General features: G+C 37.6%; 3 protein-coding genes across 8 annotated transcripts in view; 1 reads left to right on the plus strand and 2 right to left on the minus strand.

The window, feature by feature from the left end:
* Nucleotides 1-824: 824 nt before the first annotated feature.
* On the minus strand, nucleotides 825-9,515 carry LOC107720128 (tripartite motif-containing 13-like). Of its 6 annotated transcripts, none has more exons than XM_016527751.1 (3): nucleotides 9,440-9,515; nucleotides 5,601-6,842; nucleotides 825-1,154 (listed from the first exon to the last, which is right to left on the minus strand). In XM_016527751.1, the coding sequence occupies exon 2, from the start codon at nucleotides 6,834-6,836 to the stop codon at nucleotides 5,622-5,624; it is 1,215 nt and encodes a 404-aa protein (XP_016383237.1). In that variant the 5' UTR covers nucleotides 6,837-6,842; nucleotides 9,440-9,515; the 3' UTR covers nucleotides 825-1,154; nucleotides 5,601-5,621. The 6 variants fall into 6 exon arrangements, with proteins under 6 accessions (XP_016383237.1, XP_016383235.1, XP_016383240.1 ...); XM_016527749.1 differs by lacking the exon at nucleotides 9,440-9,515 and adding an exon at nucleotides 7,976-8,233; XM_016527754.1 differs by lacking the exon at nucleotides 9,440-9,515 and adding an exon at nucleotides 7,801-7,967.
* On the plus strand, nucleotides 8,840-12,712 carry spryd7b (SPRY domain containing 7b). Its single transcript, XM_016527756.1, has 5 exons — nucleotides 8,840-9,059; nucleotides 9,498-9,614; nucleotides 10,509-10,675; nucleotides 10,790-10,892; nucleotides 11,733-12,712. Exons 1-5 carry the CDS (start codon nucleotides 8,954-8,956, stop codon nucleotides 11,828-11,830), a joined length of 591 nt encoding a protein of 196 aa, XP_016383242.1. The 5' UTR covers nucleotides 8,840-8,953; the 3' UTR covers nucleotides 11,831-12,712.
* Nucleotides 12,713-14,460: 1,748 nt separating this feature from the next.
* LOC107720137 (uncharacterized) overlaps nucleotides 14,461-19,393 on the minus strand; it is an 11,416-nt gene continuing 6,483 nt past the window's right edge. The window contains exons 16-18 of the mRNA XM_016527766.1: nucleotides 16,719-17,261; nucleotides 14,787-14,858; nucleotides 14,461-14,575 (exon numbers count right to left, since the gene is read on the minus strand). Of these exons, the coding sequence (XP_016383252.1) occupies nucleotides 14,499-14,575; nucleotides 14,787-14,858; nucleotides 16,719-17,261 (692 nt within the window). The 3' untranslated portion in view covers nucleotides 14,461-14,498. The remainder of the gene's footprint in view (nucleotides 14,576-14,786; nucleotides 14,859-16,718; nucleotides 17,262-19,393) is intronic.

Genomic DNA, 19,393 nt, shown 5'->3' on the forward strand with positions numbered 1-19,393 from the left:
CACAGTGATTGATTCAGAAAAAATAGATTTCTTATTTAATATAGTGTGGGCATAAGAGATGTCTTCAGCTGTGGGACAGCACTTTGGGAAGCTGGTGGCAGGTCTGTTCTCGCTGTTGAAGATGACTATGAGGCTGGATGTTGTCAGTGCTGAATCATCATCTTGGAGGTTAAATCCAGACTGGTCTAGAAGGCAAAAGTGCTAGTTTCTTGTTTTCTTTAATATCGTTATTTTTGAAGGGAGTTGCCAGAGGACAGGTTTTGGTATAATGCTTGAAAGTTGCTGAGAGGTTTGTCTGCAGAAAATCCATCCTGTAGAAAATAAGAATGGAGGATAATGTACCACTGGGGATGATGATGTAAAAATAAAATTTTGATTACTGTATAAGACTCTTGTAATGCCTAATTTTTAGTTGTCTCTTGTGTCCTGTTTCAAGATATAATAAAAAGTAGATATGCCAAAACAGTACAGGACCCACTGGGAATGATGAATTTTTTAAATATGCATAATCATACCAAATCATTCGTTTTTTGACTTGTAGATGCCTTTTTACTGAATGCCTTTATTCTGTGATTCAGTGTGCAATAATAAGTAGTAACAAGTATACATTTTACTTCATGTATGCTATCGTTCTAAAGTTTTTTTTGTAATCATACGTCAATAAAATATATTTAGAAATGTACATTGTATGCATGCAAAAATATTAAATAAAAAAATATATAGATAAACTCAATATGTATATCCTGAACACTTAATTGTACATTAGCAGGACCTGCACACAAATGTAGAAATAACACTTGGTTTGCAGTTTGGCAAATGGTTTGCAGGCAAACACAGTAGTAGACACTGAAGTATTTTACTGCAAACTGACAGCATCACGTCCAGCTACTGTGTGTATGTTCTCACTCAAGCGTCCTCCTCTCTTCTGTGTTTCAGATGGAGTCCTGGAATGCCTCAAGCCCTGCTGAGAGAGAGAGCAGAGGAGAGGAGTCACTCGCTCTGTGATTCTGGCAGTGCTTGGTCATGTTGCCGAGGGTGTGAGTGTGTGATTGAGAGAGAGGGACCCTCTCTAGGTGATGGTGTAGCAGCACAGAATGGTTTGTGGTGATACAGAGATGCAGGCCGTGATGTGCTGCAGCATCAATTCCTGGGACCTACGCAGTCGAGAGAGAGAGAAGAGATTGTGTGTGTGAATGTGTGTTGTCTTGCTTTAGCAGCATGTAAATATTGGAGTTACTCCTTGGCCAATGCCTCCAATATTGCTCGTGCTGCTGAAGCAAGAAGTCACCAAGCAGCACATGCACGTCATCATTTTATCACAGCTACCAGGGCCTAGCCAGTGCAGGTTGTGGCTGACTCACTGGTACTGAAATACCTTCATGGACTGAATCATCAAACCAACAGAGAAGTCAGGAGGACCCTCAGCCTCATCGGAACAAACGTAATGGTTAAAGGTAAAATAGATGCAGTACTTTTTGTTTGTGAAGTTAAGTAGCTTTTTTTAAATGTTTTTTTTTTTCTTAATGTTTATACAAAGTTAGCTTTTTACTGTTTGTTTTCAGTATGTAAAAATATAAATGTACCCTTGTATCACTTTTTTTCAATCGTCTTTTTTTTTTTAAACGAAATATTCTAAATGAAATCACTATTCTTCTAAACGTGCTGTTGCTTTTTTGTGTTGATGCAAATAAATAATAAAACTGGAAAAAATAAGGAAAAAACTGGTCTGACCTGTCACATACTTATTTGAACCTCGTTAGCGACCTTTTGTCGATGTATATGTTGTGCTTTTGTTTTCAACACTTTCCACAGGGAACGCAACTTCTGTCATGAGATCTCGTCTTTGTGGTCGCTTTTCTTCTTTACTGTGTTTCAATATTGTTGCAGAAATTGTTTTTTGTTTTTTTCTGGTTGATGAACCCGTATAATGTGAAGTGCATTAATGCCCCCCCCCCCCAAGCTAAAATAGGCCGTTTTCTATAATGTGAAGTGCATTAATGCCCCCCCCCCCCTTCCTCATTTCCGGTGAGTACACTGAGACCACAAAACTGACTCCAAATAGACTTTTTTCCAGTAATAACAAATAAGCAAGTTTTGGACGGCATATTAATATCAGAGGCAAGCGAGAGGTTACCGAACGGCGCATGCGTACAATATCAATCTTATATAACTGTTAAAACGCTTATCATGCAGCGAAGTTCTGATGTGGGCAAGTTATTTTTCAGATTTCCTGGTAGTTGTAAATGACGTGTCATTTCATGCTAACAGTACAAGTCACTAGTAGCCTATGTAACCTTACGTGACAGTGCTTATATTAAATAATATAATTTTTTTGTGAAATTTCACAAAGTTCTGTCGGCCTGAAATAATGAGACAGTAGTCTACTATAACGCAATGCAGGCCTCAAAAAGCATATCACTGAAATAATTAACGCCATTTTATGAAAAAAAAAAAAAAAACATTTATGAGTAGGCTAGCTAAATCATCTAAAACCACCATTCGGGCTCGTTTTTGCCGTGTTCTTGTATTCTGAGAAATTATAATTATTTTATTTATTTATTTTTGTATAATTTTACCAAGGTCAAATAAATTTGAAAAACTTTGAAGAGTTTTACAAGGGACCCATTTACACGCAGAAGTGCGTGTGGTTTTTCATGTCTGAATGCTGCGTTTGCCTGATTTTATCACATTTTGTATCCTTGACAATAATGAAAAGACGTCTTATTCTTTTGTTTAATTGACCATCACTTAAAACCATTGTTGCCTTTAACTCGTAACATAATCACTTCTGACACATGTCGATTTAATCTTCTGACGCTTCGTTTTAGTCATATGATGCTTTTAGACTTGATCTAAAGATGGTCAGCGCAGCTTACATAATGCAGCAACAGTGCACAGTTTCATAGAGCTGATTTTAATCTATTATTTGGTAATGTCAAAACATACACATTTTAATAATTTAATGGAAAAACGTTTCAAGATGAAATGGTTCATTGTCCAGTAGGTTACGCTCATAAGACATAAAATTGTCTTGAGGTTTTTATTTTTTATTTTTTTTAAGCAAATAGATAATTTAATGTGAAGACTGATTTCTAAGCGCCTTTTTTTAATTAAATACGTTTTTATCAGAACCTAAAACATTTTCTGCTCTCACTTATTTTGTTGTATTTGATGCTTTGAGAAGTCCTCTTATGTCATTTTATGGCTGTGAAAAATATAGGCTATTTAATTTAGCTTTACTCTTAGGCAGACATTTAAATAAAATACATGTTTTCGCTTAATTTAATTGTGAATATACTGATTTTACATGACTTGAACTGATTGCAGTTAGGCCTACTGGTCGTCGTGTGTTTGGACCGAAGTTCCAAAGGAAAAATGGCCGTCTATTTTTTTTGTTAAGTGTTTTAGTGTGTTTATGTCGGGGAAACTTATAAGGTCCAAATAATTCTCGAAATTTTCTCTGCATACAGCTGCTGATCGTCACGCTCTTCTTTTAATTCTATAGACACAACAAAGATTTAATTCTCAAATCGTTACGGCTCTTTGCTGAGTGCCTTAAATGTTACATGCAGGACAATGCGTATATGTTAACGGTTAACATATGTCATTTTAATAAAAAATATATAATTTATTTTTCTTTCTCGACAACCATAACACGTTGTCTGGAAGTTTTGAGACATTTGCAGTTATAACCTAGGCTAATTGCTGATGTTCCCTATTGGTGCATCGTTTATCACAATGCAAAATTGTGTTGCTATTTCATGCATCATGACAGCATGGCAGTTTAATTTATGCGGCTTATAATTGAAATGTAAACGGCGATCATATTAATTCGTGTATCTGGTGGATTTCATTTTTTTTAATGTAGCCGGATATATCATGGGCAAATGTTGTTTGCTAGTGTCTGCAAGAAAGTAGCCTAATAAAACTAATGCATTTCACATTTTACAATTACAGGACACACAGACGCTATAAGACTTTTGCTGCTTCACATAATGCCATATATCTAATTTGACACAATTTTAAAGAGAATTAAGCATGATGCTAGAACTTAAGTATATATCATACATGCAATGAAGGGAAATTTATTTGAAGTCTTATCTCTATAATAATTTACAACTTTAAAAATAAAAACAGGAGAAAATGGGAGCATGCAATGTGCTACTTTTCGGTGTAGTCACTTCCTTCAAGAGACTAGTATTGACAAAATCGATTATTAAAGCAATTCAATCATTAGTCATTAGAAACATTAAACACAAAGACAAAACGTTTAAAGTAAAAATAAATAGCCTTTCACGTGTGTTGACGTGACTGCCTTTTTTTTCTTAAAATAATAGTGAGGTAGGCCTATAGGCTACTGGTGTAAGATAGATATGTGATAGAGTGAAGATAGTGTCGTTATTTAAAGACACAATGTTACATTTGTTTAAAAAGAGAAAATCGAAGAATTGGAGTTACATAACACATGGCGCCATTTCAGAACGAGCTTCCTATTTGTCGGCAATGTTTTCTGCAGGCTTCAGAAAAAATGTATGTTTATTAATACATTTGTTGTTATTTAATTTACTCTAAGTTATGTAAGGTTTCATTTTGTAGCTAAAGTAGGTTAAAATAGGTAATTTCACTTTTCATCCCTCAGTTCGCCTGGCAACAGTCGGCTAAATATATGTTCGGTGACGTGCGCAGGGCTCCGGTGGTGACGTCATATCAGAACAGAGTCGTCGAGAATCTCTCAGGATTCCGATGTTTAAACAGTGGGGAAAACGGGGATACCTTCACTTTTTCTCTAAACAGTCCTGACTTTGTGTTTAATGGTGCACATCTCATGTCTCTCTTGGTTGAAACCAAGACATTGTTGAGGTCTTATTTTTTTTTGTATAAAAATATGAAAGAGTATATAAAAGAATTGCCCCTCAAAACACGAATCCCATTCCATTAGCCAATGATGCTCAGATAAAGTTTTGTTTCGGAAATAATAATTTCAGAACTTTCTCTTAATGCCAAATGCTGTCGCAACATTTAAGCTACATTATGGCAATGACTAAACAACATAAACAAATAGCAGTATGCAAGTTCATTCTGAGTAATACTGAAATAAATAAATAATACTGAATAACTAAATTTACTGTCCTGGTGCGAGACTGACATTCAGTTACGTAACGTTTAACCTTGAGTCTCCGGATAACTTCCACAGAGTAGATAAACGATATCAATGCACAATCGGAATAAGTGTCCCCTTTTAGTTAACTTCCAACACTGGTGCTTCCAAAACTGCAATAAGCATAATATATTAAAAAGTGAAAACTTGTATTCAAGAGGAACTTTTGGAGATACAGCTCTATATAACTTCAGTCAACAAGGCATTTTATTAAGTTTAAGATTGGGAAACGTTATCCCATTAGTAAACCACGATTCATCCACACATGTTTTTCCATTTAAAACCAACAGACAAAATCAGTGCAATTTAATAGCACACAAATGCTGCCTGTACAAATCAGCCATTCTTGTTACACATTCAAAAACAGAGACACAAACTAAATTTCCCCAATGCTATACTGGATTTTCTAGGTTGGAACACTGTAGTACATAAAAAAAAGTACCTAATGAATGAAGTTATCAAATCAGCTGATGAAATCTGATGTTGTGTTTATCAGGTCCAAGATACAGTTCCGACACAGCTCGGTTAGTAGCGTGCAGATCGCTTCCGCTTCTTTCCAGCAGAACCCAAACCAGCGCACAATCTCTCCAGGACCGGGCAGAGAAAAGCCACTGAGTGCGACCACCTTATCCTGGAAGCCCAGAGCGAGACAGTCCGACGGGAGAAAGTTCAGCGCGGGGAGGCACGCACATATAACCAGAACAACTCTCCACTGCACACGGGAGAAGCGCGGAGCGGCAGCAGAGGGCTGCGAAGCCAGGTAGGTGCTGCTCTCGTAGGGGGCGCACAGCTTGTCCACCTCTCCAAGAAGCACCCGGTCCCATTCCTTCACATCGAAGCTCTGCAGGCCAAGCAAACCCACATCCACGGCCGTCTGCGACGGCAGCGGCGTTCCCCGAATGACGCGCAGCTTTTCCCTGAAGTCCTGCATCTGCTGGAGGAAAGTGAGCGGGTCCGAGAGCGAACGGAAGGATTCGGCGATGCTGAGTGCGCGCCGCTGCTCCTCGAGCACCGAACGGAGCTGGTTGATCTCGGGGTCAAAGGTCTGCATGACCGCGAGCTTCAGAGTCTCCAAGTCCGAGAGGATCTCTCTCCGTTTGTGCCCCAGCGTGCGCAAAAGTTTGTCAAAGTACTCAGAGACTCGATCTGCGTCCCGCGACACCCTCTCCAGCGCTTTCTTCTTCGCTCCCTCTAACGATTCCAGGCACGAATGCACCTCCTCGCCCCTCCAGCCCTCCACGACACGAAACAACTCCTCAAACGCGAGCTTCTCGCGTTCGTACGCCTCCTCCAGCGCGCAAAACTTGTGTCCTTTATGATCACCTGTCGTGGCGCAAAAACCACAGATGAGCTTCAGATCCGTGGCGCAGAAAATGTTGAGCGGTTGTCCGCTGTGAACTCGGCAGAGAGACATCCTCGGCATCACTCGAATCCTGTTGTACTTCTCCACGATGCCACGTAGGGAGTAATTGACTTGCAAGCTCGCGATGCCGTTGTGCACGGTCTCCTTTCGACAGGTCGGACATTTAAACGGTGGTCTCCATGCAGGTCCCCGGTTACCGTCCAGGATGCCCTCGAGACACTTCTTGCAGAAGCTGTGAGAGCACGGCAGAACTCGCGGGTCCTCGAAAAGACAGCAGCATATTGGGCATGTGAGATCCTCCTCCAAGAGCTCCATCGTATCCTAAAATGGAAAAAGACATCAGTATGAAAGCTTGTCGGGGGCATGACACATCAATACAACTTTCATCATCTTAGCAAGCGTCTTTATCGGGCATCTCGCACCGATTGTGAAGTCCAGAGCACTCAGTGCTGTCTAGTATCATTTTAGACATCATCCATATTACGCGCAATAAACCAAGTAGCCTATTTGTTTGGTTTTGCGAGAATGCGTTACTAGTCTACAGTGAATACATTATAGAACCAAATTGCCTGAGAATGAGAAACTGCATCCATGTGAAGCTTAGCCTGCAAGCTTTTTTATTTTATTTTTTTTTTTACATTTGCATCGAGCAGACGATATTTTTCAATGCATATCAAACGATTCTGTGGAAGAGGCATGACAGGTTAACCAAATATATTAGGTCAGATTGCCTGATGATGAAGACTTCTGAGTGCACCAGTACTTCATTTTTAATTGTCGCGTGAGAACTTTCGTGCAGGAATATCCGAGGACCTGTCCAACAAACTTCAACGTATTGATTTAGAAAAAAGATTCCCCGCCGTCGAGTTGTCAAAAATGTTTCTCGGTTTGCCCGGGTCCGGTTGTCAAGGTATTACCACGGTTGTGGCAGATTTTGCAGGCGGAAAGCATCAGCAATTGGACCAGAAGCGCACTAGATGCTTAGGCAGTGCGCAACGCAATCATGATTCTTGTTGCTGTGCAGACTTCGCCCTTTCGAGTTGGGACATTTTAACTAGTTCAGGTCAAGTCAGTATGGCCAGGCAGTTAGAAATAATGCGCACAAACAGCTAATGAATAGCGCAACTGAAGACACATTTCAACGCCACATTCAGCGTAATATCCTCGTAGCGAAGTGTATTTGCAGACTCAAGCAGTTGAATACACGTTTTGTGCGGTGAGAAATAAATGCAGAGGGTCCCTTCATTATTGGATGGGGTTGTTGCGGGGGAGCACTCACTCTCTCCTAGATCAGCGTTTCTCTGCAGATTACGTCAATACTGGCGTTACCCATCATCTACCTACATAAACGCCTAATTCATCTATTTAGTGAGCTTCAATAACGACGTGATTTTCGTTTACAACTAGTCATGAGTTACAGACACAGAACCAAAAAGCACATCGTTGTTCTCTGCCATAAAGATGATCCTTAATCACGCCACTTTGGTCGCATATGCCCGTGCCATGCGTTACGGTCTTGACGCATCGATAACCAATCGCTACCGAGTCACGTGTCAAAATATTTTGACCTCGATTTTTCTTCCCCTGTTTCCATGCCATCAGGAAGAGAAGGGTTTCCGAGGCGCTGCGCTCATTGGTCGAATCAGGGATGAAAGCGCATGCAGTGACGTAATTGGCCACGAGAGGGCCCACGAACCGGTTAAGCGCTTTTTATGATAATTAGTTTTTATTCATTGTATGTTAATTCGATAATAACACAAACCAAAATTCACAAAGGGGACACATACATTTAAAAACATAAAATTGTATCCCAGTCCAATTCAACACTATGATATATGGTATGTTCTCGCTTTTTTATTGTAAATTTAATTGGCTTTGAACTTTAAACACCTTGCGTTATTGCATGTGATATTTACCTGCCATACAAATAATATACAAACAAATATATTCTTTAACTTTTTGTGGGGTGAATCATGTGGCACTTAAAAACTACCAAAATAAAAGAAAATTCCTCCAGTTTGCCTCGTCACGGTGTATTTTCAATTCAATGGCTATTAAAGTTTCTCAGAGTGATTATACGGATGTAAATATTTATCCAGACCGCTGATAGAGCGTCACGGACCATTTGCAGTCGTTTGTGATTAATGGATTTGTAAAAAATCTATTTTTATAGAGATTGCTGGCGGATTTACATTCGAAAATCAGGTAAGAATCACAGATACGAAATTATATTTAAAAAAAGAAGTGTAAAAAGGTTTTCAATAAAAAACAGTTCTGAATGCGGCCCAAAGAAGACTTTCCGAATTGGTGCTGTCTCAAAACAGCACCAGTCAACACTGACTTTTTCCCACGGGATCCATTCTATCCTGGAAGCGTTGTGCGCTCTTCAGTTTGACGTGTGTAACTGCACTTCCGGCGATATCGGCGCTAGAATGGCTGCAATGTTTACGTGTTGTTTGGGCTGCTGCGGGGATGGCGGACCGGGTCATGCTCCCCTCAAAGAAATGCCCACCGTACAGCTAGACACGCATCACATGGGTAAGAGTCATTTCCACTGCTCAGCGGGGTCACTAGAAGTCACCAATTTAAAATTTAAAGCGATGAGATGTGTCTAGCTAGCATATGATGCTGTATCCTAAAAAAACAATGGCTAGTTTTTCAACACAAATTGACTAATAAATATTCTAACCATCACTGTTTTTAAATAAACAATGTGCATTCGTTCCTAACAGTGTCTAATTAGTCAGCTAAAGTAGTCCTCTCTACTCCGGATCACATGCTAGTTGCTAGTATACAACTGACAGTTCCAATATCTGTTTAATCTTTTATAATTGAGTGAATCCAGGAAGTGTTTTTAATTTCAGCCTTGTTTTTCTGCAGTTATCTCTGAAAACATTATGAAATGCAATAATGCATACCTGTATTTCAGTGCTGTGGCAGTGTGGTCATGAGAGTTTGCTTGGCCTTTTTTCCCAGGGACTGATGTGGTCATAGTGAAAAGTGGGAGGCGGATCTGTGGAACTGGAGCCTGCTTTGCCAACGCCCCTCTACACCAGAACAAGAGCTATTTTGAGTTCAAGATCCAGTCCACGGGTGAGTGCCTCCATGATAGTTGTAACTACAGAGCAGGGCCACACTTTTCATAATGTTCTATTGTAGGTATTTTCCGTCTCACTTGAATTGTTTTTAATATTTTTCTAATGCCTGTGCAAACACTGTAGCACTTTGTAGCTGTCAGATAGAATGATTTGTTGTCTCTAAGAGGAATGTCATTGAGTGCGTTGTTGATGTAAAACAGATTTTGACCTAAATAAATCAATAAATAAAATCAGTTTTGAGAACACAACTCTAGTTAAGTAATTGAATCAATTGCAATAACCAGAAATAAAGCATTAGACATTAAGGGATGCCATGCTTCATATGGTTAAGCAATATCTTCCCTTAATATAAAAGTTAATTTATGACAGTAACTCGTATCATATTTCATGTTTCTCAACAATTTCAAAAGACAAACAAAATCATATTTTGCATAAAGACAAATTAAAAATTATGCGATTTAGTGCCATTTAAAGTTAAAAAAAAAAAATCCAAGATTATGAGATTAAAGTCATGATATTTTGAGAATAAAGTCATATTACTACTTTAATCTCATATTGCTATGACTTTATTCTTGTAATTTTGAGTGTATTCCCCAAATATTATAACTTAAATCTCATAATCTTAGATTTTTTGTATTTTACGTGCCACTAAAATGCTGTCATAATAAAAAATAATACAAATAAAATTACCTATTATTGGGACTCTTAGACTAAAACAAATAAAAATAAAGTAACTTATTATTGGGACCTTATAGAAGAAATCTTTTTGCTTTGTGACATTTTTACTGCAATCATATTTCATTTACCTCCTGAATCTCTGTAATGGTCTTCAGATGGATGAGTACAGCTGTCTCACGAATGTGTGCTGCTGATTGTGTTTGTGGTGCAGGTGTTTGGGGGATCGGTGTGGCCACTCAGAAGGTGAATTTGAACCAGGTGCCACTGGGTCAAGACAGTCACAGTTTGGTGCTTAGACACGATGGCTCCATATACCACAATAATGAGGAGAAGAATCGATTACCTGCCAACAGCCTTCCTCAGGAGGGGGATATAGTGGTACGTTTTTACTTTTGGATTGTGAGCCATCAATAGCTAAATTGTGGAATACAGCAAGAACATGCTGTATAAGACATATCGCTTCTGTTTGTAAATACGTGTCTCTGTTTTAAGGGGGTGACCTATGATCATGTGGAACTGAACTTGTACTTAAATGGAAAGAACATGCAGTGTCCAGCCTCAGGTATTCGAGGGACTGTGTTCCCCATAGTTTATGGTGAGTATTTCAGTAATATGATATATATATATATATATATATAATTTGATATATAATTATATATATATAATTTTATTTCTCCAATATAATGACAATATTGATATCATATATTTACGTTTCTTTAGCTTCAGTCTTGCTAAGAACTTTTTTTCAGGCTAGTTCAGCTAATGAACAGCACATTTTAAAGTAAAAACCAAAATCTTTTCCAGAACATTAATTAGCTCTTTTAATTGAAAACCGGGACTTTTGTTTCTTACAGCCACCGTTTAAGTATTGTGGTCCTTTTTTGTGCCTATTTTATGCAAACTGACAGGATTGTTCGTCCAAAAATTGTCATCATTTACTCAACCTCATGTCTCTCCAAACCAATATGACTTTCTTTCTATTGTCGAACAGAAAATAAATATTTTGAGAAATGCCATACAGTGGAAGTCAGTGTTAATGCAGTCACTGGGCTCCAATGTTGTTTGGTTCCTATCGTTTTCAACATATCTTCTTTCATGTTTTGCAGAAGAAATAAAGGTTTGTAACCGCATGAGGGAGAGCAAATGATGACAGATTTTTCATCTTTTGGTGGACTATCCCTTTAAGTTTAAAAAAGGTTAAAAGAACATTTAAGAATGTGCAGATTGTTCTTATGTTGAAGGGAACATACTATAAAGCAATAATTTAATTTGCTATATCTTTAACAATAAGTTTCAATACAAGTTTTAAAAAAAGGACTGCGAAAAATAGATTTTTCATGATATATTACCTATATATTGCAGAGACAAAATGTCATGAAATGACAAACTTTATGCCATTCATTGATGTTTGTAATCTCCCCTCTCATTCCCTCAGTGGATGACAGTGCCATCATAGACTGCCAGTTCAGTGATTTCTACCATACTCCACCTGAAGGCTTTGAAAAGATTCTGTTTGAGCAGCAGATCTTTTGAATTGTCAGCTGTTGTGTGCATAGTGTCGAGCTGAACTGTGTGTGGCAGCCTGTGGTTACGATCTCTTTCAATGTTGCTTCTGCCTTTGCTGTTACTATTGCTGCTCTTGTCCATTTGGAAGACAAACCAGGCTTTATTTCTGTCTGCGTGTGTGAGAATCTACAACCCAGAAAACACTTTACATAAGCACTGAAGACACTTACTGATATCTACTTTCTGTAGTGGGTGATATTGATAAACTGAGCTTATCCCTTTATTTAATGACAATGTACAATCAGCAGCTGTGTGTTTTTGATTTATGTAGAAATTATTGTTGATTTATTGGCTTTCATGAATGAAACAATTGTATTTGCACTAGTTACATGTGATTGAAAATCAAACCAAACCTCTCTCGTTTGTTACTGTCATTTGGCTTTCATCTGAACTAGCCATATTGATAAATTGCTAACAGTAAATAGCAGTTTACAGTATTTTCCACAGTGTATTTTAACATCTTACCTCTGTGATCTCTATTGCACATAATATTAAATAAGTGACTTTGGCTGAACAGATTTCAGTCAAATAACCACTAAAACATTTTTAGACATGCATGAATCTATTTAACAAGACCATTTTTGCTGCCCTAACTTATATCTTACCAAACTCTTCAAATGTTAGGATGAAGGTAAAAGTTCTCTTCTTTCTTCTGATGTGTTTTGCTCTGTTGATAGTGTCCTGGACCTGAAATAATTCACTTCTGCACAGTAACATTAATTACAACTATTAACCTAATTTTACTGGTTACTGCAGAAATCTTATGTCCTCTTAACACTAAAACCATTCATACAGTGGGTATAGAAAAGAATCACCCCCTTTAAAATAATCAAATTGTGTTGCTTTGCAGCCCAAAATGAAGACGGGCACAGTTTTTGTTTTATCCAGCTGTATTTACTCTGTGCAGCTTATAACATCCAAGTGAAAGATATAATACCAACATGTCAGAAAAAATAACAAAAAAAAAACAGAATCGGGGGGTGATTCTTTTCTGTACCCACTGTACATTAATTTTATTCACAATAAAATGCACCACCAATTCTTAAGTCTTATTTTTAACAGCATGGCCATGCAGCTACTCAAAGGCAATGTGCTTTTCAGAAAAGGTGCTCTGAAAAAGTTGTCCTGTAAGACTTGTCAAATCTGTTTTTCAATCCCCAAAAAAGCTTGAATTTTCTCTGTACACTGTGTCTTATGGTACATTCCACAAGTGCTGTATTTAATAAACCTAAGTATTCTGTCTCTGTGTCAAAGACCTGTTATATTGTGAAATGATGTCTTACGACCAAATAAAATATTGACAATGTACAAGCGTCTCTACAAAAATAAAGTGTTAGATTTAAAATTCTAAAGATAGATAATCTTAATATTAATTAGATTTATTAATAATAAATGTATAATTTGAATATGTTCTACTCATATGCCACAGAACCATTCAGCATCAGTCAGTAATATAATACGTAACAGGGATGGGTGGGTAACTCTTTGTAAACCCCCCAATGCAGACTCTCTTATTGTTCCCATTGTCTTGATTTCTCAGCAGGTCTAGACATTAGTAATGACAGACAAGAGGGGGTTCAGCGAACAACTTGAAAAAGCCTTTAAAAAAAAAAAAGGCTGCTTCTAAGATCTTACATCCTACTATTTTCAAGTCTTCACTGCTTTGGTGGTTCTAAAATGAAAAAAGAAAAAAAAAAGAATAAAAGGTAAAGGGACCCTTTTATAATAACTTTCATGAATAAGTAACACATTCTATTATATTATCTAATACAGATGATAGTTAAAAATACATTAAAAAAGTCATAAAACGATTTAATATATTTTCATGTTTATATCTGAATTACATTAACTGATCTTGCGTGGGTTTTATTAAAGCATTGGTATTTTTTTGACTTAAAATATTTATCAAAATTAATTCACTGAAAACTGTTTAGACAAGGTTTGGACTACATTGCCTAAGTACAGCTGAAAGGACAATGACAACTGATAGTTCTGAAAGAAGCAGCTGTGAATCTATAATGAAAAGTGACCTGGTGAGCCTCTTGAAGCTGTGTCAATATGTGTCTGCTGCCACCTAGTGTCCATATTGGGAATGGAGTGTTTTTTCTCTAATGAAGGCACACTAATAAAAGGTTTGACTGGCCCTTCTGGCACGTTTGTGGTTGACCTGAGGCCTCATTAGAGGTCAATTTGTTGCTGTGTGCTGATTGGCTGTTCAGTCTCCTGCTCTGAACTGTTTACAGATGAGCAAATGCTGACGATGTGAGTCTCACTTCCCCCAGTCAACAGACACAATATACACCGCATTTCTGTATACAACAGACACATACTGCACACTCTCAGCTCCTCTTCAAAAGTGTCAAAAGCTATGTTTTAAAATACAATGTGAGATGCAAAGAACGGCATTCTGTAAAGAATGTTTCTTACTGTTTATTTAGATTATGAAAACAGAAGAATAATCATATCAAAATGACATATGTAGACATATTTCATGAGATTTCTATTACTGATGTAAATCTCCATTTTAAAAAAAACATCTGATGTATGCAAACTGCAGAAATGTTCTGGACTTTAAAAAACCATTAAAAAAATTGATTAAAATGATGAAACATCTTAATTCTGTTAGATTGTTATATTAAACATCTAGTACAGCTTTGGCATCCCTCAGTGCTGCTTTTTTCCTCTGCAAATCCCTTTCCTGTTTCTCCAGGTCTGGAAACACAAAGAACAAAGTCATTCTCATGAAACAGTGCCATTTAAGTCCCCATAATAATTCTCCTTTCTAATATGTGATTCATTACAAGGCACAAAGAAATTTACTCATTTATCCATTCAAATGATAAGTATATAAATTCAAAACTTACTGTTAAGGGGTTGAAATCATGTAACACTTTAGATTTAGGTGGTTACAAATGAAATGTACCTTGTTCCAGCTGAGTAAAAATGCAAGGCAGCTGTCCAGATGCCAACAATACTTTGAGAGCAACATCATAGTCTGTGGAATATTTCATAGCCTTTCAGTTGTATAAACAAAAACCCAGCATTTTATTGAGGGTTATAGAACATAACAGAGATATTTCAGATTCAATGTGAGTTAAGCTCAGTTGATAGTGTTTGTGACAATATAACAGTATAATGATTATAGATCAGTGATCAACACATACACACACACACACACACAAAATAAAATTAAAATTTTGACCTGTTCCTCTTTTTACTAAAAAAAAAAAAAAGCCAAATATCGGTTAGGATGAGAAACCTGTAATGGAAGTTAATGTGGCAGATTTTTGGAGAATTTAAAAGCAAAAATGTGGATCTCTTAATTTAAATTACATGAATCACTTTACATTCATTTACATTAATTATTCTGTTAAAATGTGTATTATTTGAGCTGTAAAGTTGTTCTCATCTAATATCATATGGTTGTTTTCAGGTTTTAAGCGTTACATGGCAACAACAAAGTTGTAAAATGGTATATAACGACAGAGAAAAGTTCAGTACACTTTTTTTCCCACATTAAAATAATGTAAACACTCATATTATGTCCTGTTGCTATACTAAAGAAACAGTATTTTAACTTCCATGGATTGGCCTCCATCACTTCCATTTTAAGTTACTAACTGTAACCAAGATTTTTTTTTCAAAGAAGGGACAAGTCAAAAAGTATTGTTTTTGATAGCAAGATTATGCCACAAATGTTGACGATTTAGCATAAAGGTGAAGTTTATAAGATTTTTTTTTGTTTGTTTTTGGCATTTTTGCCTTTATTGTGATAGGACAGATCAGACATGACAGGAAGCGAATGGGAAAGGTCCTCGAGTTGGGATTTGAACACGGGACACCCGAAGCGCAATGGTGCTGTATGTCGGCACGCTGCCCACAAGGCTATCGGTGCCAATGTTTATAAGATTTTTTTGTTAAAATATCTTCTCTCAACCCATATTATCATTCATTGACTATTGTAAGTATTGCATTCAAGGGTTTATCTCCCCAAAAAGCGTCAACATTGAGCCTCCCAGGCACTAAAAAACATTTAGTGTGGTCCGCTCAAATCCGTCAATGTCTTTCCAGTGCAACCTATAGCAAGAGTTTGGACTGTGGCTACTTCAGCAGACAGAGAGAGAGGCTTTATAGCCAGTGTGTGGGACCACCGCTGACACATTACATAGGTAAAGAAATTCAGATTTGGTTTGTTACCAGCAAGCCAAAATTCGAAGACTTGCCAAAATACACAGAGACATACAACAGGGTAAAGGCCTGTTCACACCAAGGACGATAACTATAAAGATAACGATACAGATATAGTTTTAAAAATCGCTTTCAATATTAAAGAATAGCAGAGTCCACACCACAGCTATAAAGGCACAGAGAAACGCTGCTGATGAACGATAAAAACATTGACAGCCAATCAGAATCAATCCTGCTATAACAAGCTCGAGACTTTAAAGTGGCTGACAAGCGTGCGCTTGGAATAAACACATGATATCGTCTGCTGGTGTGGACGCTAATATAGTCATCTTTATAGTTATCGTTCTTGGTGTGAACGGGCCTTAAGAGGAGAGTAAACATTGGTAATGCTTTTATAAGATGGATGAATTTGATTCAATGTTTGCATTTTAGTCGAGTTTTTGCCACTTTACTGTCAAGCCCCGGATAAAATAAGATATTGTAAGGATAAGAATAATCAGAAGAGCGTGGGTGAAAGAGGCCTTTGCAAAAGGTTGTTTGAAAATATGCCTTATCTTTGTAATTCCACGAGGTGAAACTAGAAGCGCAGAAACCGCATACTTCACCTTTAACTTGTATTGAACCTGAAATATTCCACAAAACTGGCCTGAATCAAGGCTGTTCTCACCTTGGTGGCTGGCTACCTGTGACTGCACTCTTTCTCCTAGGCTGCTCAGCTGAGACTCGAGCTCTGAGAAGACTTCTTTAGTCCACCCAGCCTCATTACATCTGGTCCAGAATAAGGCAGCACTGGACTGGGATTTCACTGTGGTACCCACATCAGAAGCATCTGCTGCAGCGGGACGACCTGGTGATGAAGAAACCCCTGCCGGAGGAGAAGGTTTTGGTAGCTGCTCAGATTTTAAGTGAGATGCTTGTACTAAGAGTGAGAGTGTTTGTACTGTGGATATTGACACTGCTGGAACGTCAACAGTGGGGCTTGAATGCAGGGGTGACCCGAGCTGACCTGTGGGACCATCGCTGGCACGGTCCTGGTTAGGCGTAGGGTCAGTGGTACCTGGTGAGACTGGGTCAGTGGTTTGAGCTCTGGGCGGTGGAGAAGTTCTGCTTGTGGATGGTGGTTCCTCTTGTTCAGGGGCAGCGATAGACCCAGGTGAGGTGCACATAGCTGCTGGGGCTACGGCAGGTGAAGAAGGTTCTAGACTGTACTCTGAAACAGAGAGAGAGTGTGTTTAAATAAATCTCTGTCCAGAGCCATCACAAGGGCTGTGCCAAGTGTGTGACCGCACAGGGCCTTGCACCTCTGCAGGGCCTCGCACCAAAATAAAGTGAATAAAGCCAATAGTTTAAAAGTTCACGTTTTTGTCCTTCGAAAGACTATAATAGGCTAGCTAAAAGTCATAGCTAATAGTGAGTCAATGTGTATCATGATGCTGTATTATTCTGCTTGGTAAATATGTTATGCAGTAGCCTTGTTCAAATCTGCTACTTCTCAGGAAATGGGGAAAAAAACACTCTATTTTTTATATAATTGAACACTGTGTTGTCAAAGCTGATATTGTGGCTGTGTATATGGTCAGACACTTGCATGTGTCATTATTTTGTGAACATTTTACCAAAATCAAGCTCAAGTGGAATTACCAGGTTTCTAACCAGCGAATGTCGGACATCTATGTGTCTTGTCCGTCTTTGGCCGCATCTGAGGCAGTCAGTGCATCGCATTACATTTTTATCAACTTACAGGTTATAAAGTTATTGTTGCTACGTGGCTGCTCATTTTTTTTTCTGCGACTTGGCCAAAATCTCATGTTTTTAAAGATGTAGTGCTATGCACAGGCTATTAAGACTATACTTGCTATGCTATATGACTGACGACAAATGCTAAAAGACATTATAACCAAATAATTATAGTGTTTACTGAGTAAAGAAAATGCTGTACATATTCAAACAACCAGTCTTTATTTCTTTATTTATGTCAAGTTCATAGGGAGCTTTTTAAATTCTAATTTTGGCTGCCTCTGAATGGGTCAAACCACAAATTTTACTTGAGAAGTTCAAGAAAATACGCTAGACATCCAGGCTCATTCGGGCTATGTCTGAAATGATGTGCAGCGTTCAGCTGAATGTAGACTTGTGCCGGTATTCGGTAATGCGATATATCACGGTAATGAATATGCATGGTATTGTTATCGTGGGCACATACCGTGAATAATTATATATTACAAATTATTCAGAATTTTGAATGCATTTTAAGAATACTTTTCCCATAAACCGGTCAAAATGCACAACACCGCTGTATGCTGCGTGAAAGACGCGTGCGCACTCTGATGTAAACAAGCGCGGACGAGAAGCACATGGCGGAACATGTGAGAGACGCTCTGGATGAAAGCGCACTTTCACTCTCTGACAGCAGATGGCGCTAAACTGCAGAAATAATAATAATAATTATTATAATAATAATTCATTTAAATGCAGCCGTTACCCCGGAAACCCTGTAAACAAAGCAGCTGCACTACTTCCTGTTTCTGAATCATGTTTAAATTATTTAAACAGCCATTCAGATTTGTGTATTTACTATGATGTTCATCACAGTGCCAAATACTTAAATATTTAGACTTAATAGGCTATTTATTTTCAAACTTTTTTTTACATTTTAATCTGGACTACAACATGCCCTAGCTATTGTTTGAAAGTGTTTTGATTCTTTATTGTTCGGTCACACTTTACATTAGGGCTTCATTAGTTAACATTAGTTAATTCATTAGTTAACATAAACTGCCAATGAAAAATTCTTCTGAACTTTCATTAATCTTAGGTATTCCAATATTTAATAACAGGATGTTAAAATTGAGAGTTGCAGCTGTGTTGTTTAATGAGCTAACATGAACTAAGACTTGTATTTTTTAAACAAGGATTAATAACTTCTGTAGCAAATGTTGCTATTGCTCATTGTGAATGTTAATGTATTAACTAAGGTTAACTAATGAGGTCTTATTGTAAAGTGATACCTATTGGTCTTTATAGTTCTTTTGCACTTTAATCTGTGTAAAACTTTTAACTTTATACATTTTTCTGTATTGCTTTATTGCATTTAAATGTTCAGTTATTTTTGTTATAAGAAAAAAGTTATTAAACCTGTTATACTGTATTATGACAGCACTTTTTTTAACTAAATTCCAATATCTTGATAATACCGCATACCGTGATAAAAGCATTAGCAATTAATCGCAACATGAGAGTTTGATACCGGCATATCCCTAGCTGAATGATAAGGTTTACTCTTGGTTTATCTGTCCATTAGATGCGTGTGAAAGTTGTGTTCGTTACTATAGCACCCCCCCC

This window comes from Sinocyclocheilus rhinocerous, unplaced genomic scaffold (genome assembly GCF_001515625.1).
Source record: "Sinocyclocheilus rhinocerous isolate Xijiao unplaced genomic scaffold, SAMN03320098_v1.1 scaffold631, whole genome shotgun sequence".
In the NCBI taxonomy this organism is placed as follows: Eukaryota; Metazoa; Chordata; class Actinopteri; order Cypriniformes; family Cyprinidae; genus Sinocyclocheilus; species Sinocyclocheilus rhinocerous.

Excerpts from the sequence above, each read along its gene's own strand:
- spryd7b (XM_016527756.1), top strand. The coding sequence starts at position 8,954 with ATGGCTGCAATGTTTACGTGTTGTTTGGGCTGCTGCGGGGATGGCGGA. Across the intron at positions 9,060-9,497 it reads GCTAGACACGCATCACATGG|GGACTGATGTGGTCATAGTG; the intron begins GTAAGAGTCATT and ends CTTTTTTCCCAG. Across the intron at positions 10,676-10,789 it reads CTCAGGAGGGGGATATAGTG|GGGGTGACCTATGATCATGT; the intron begins GTACGTTTTTAC and ends CTCTGTTTTAAG.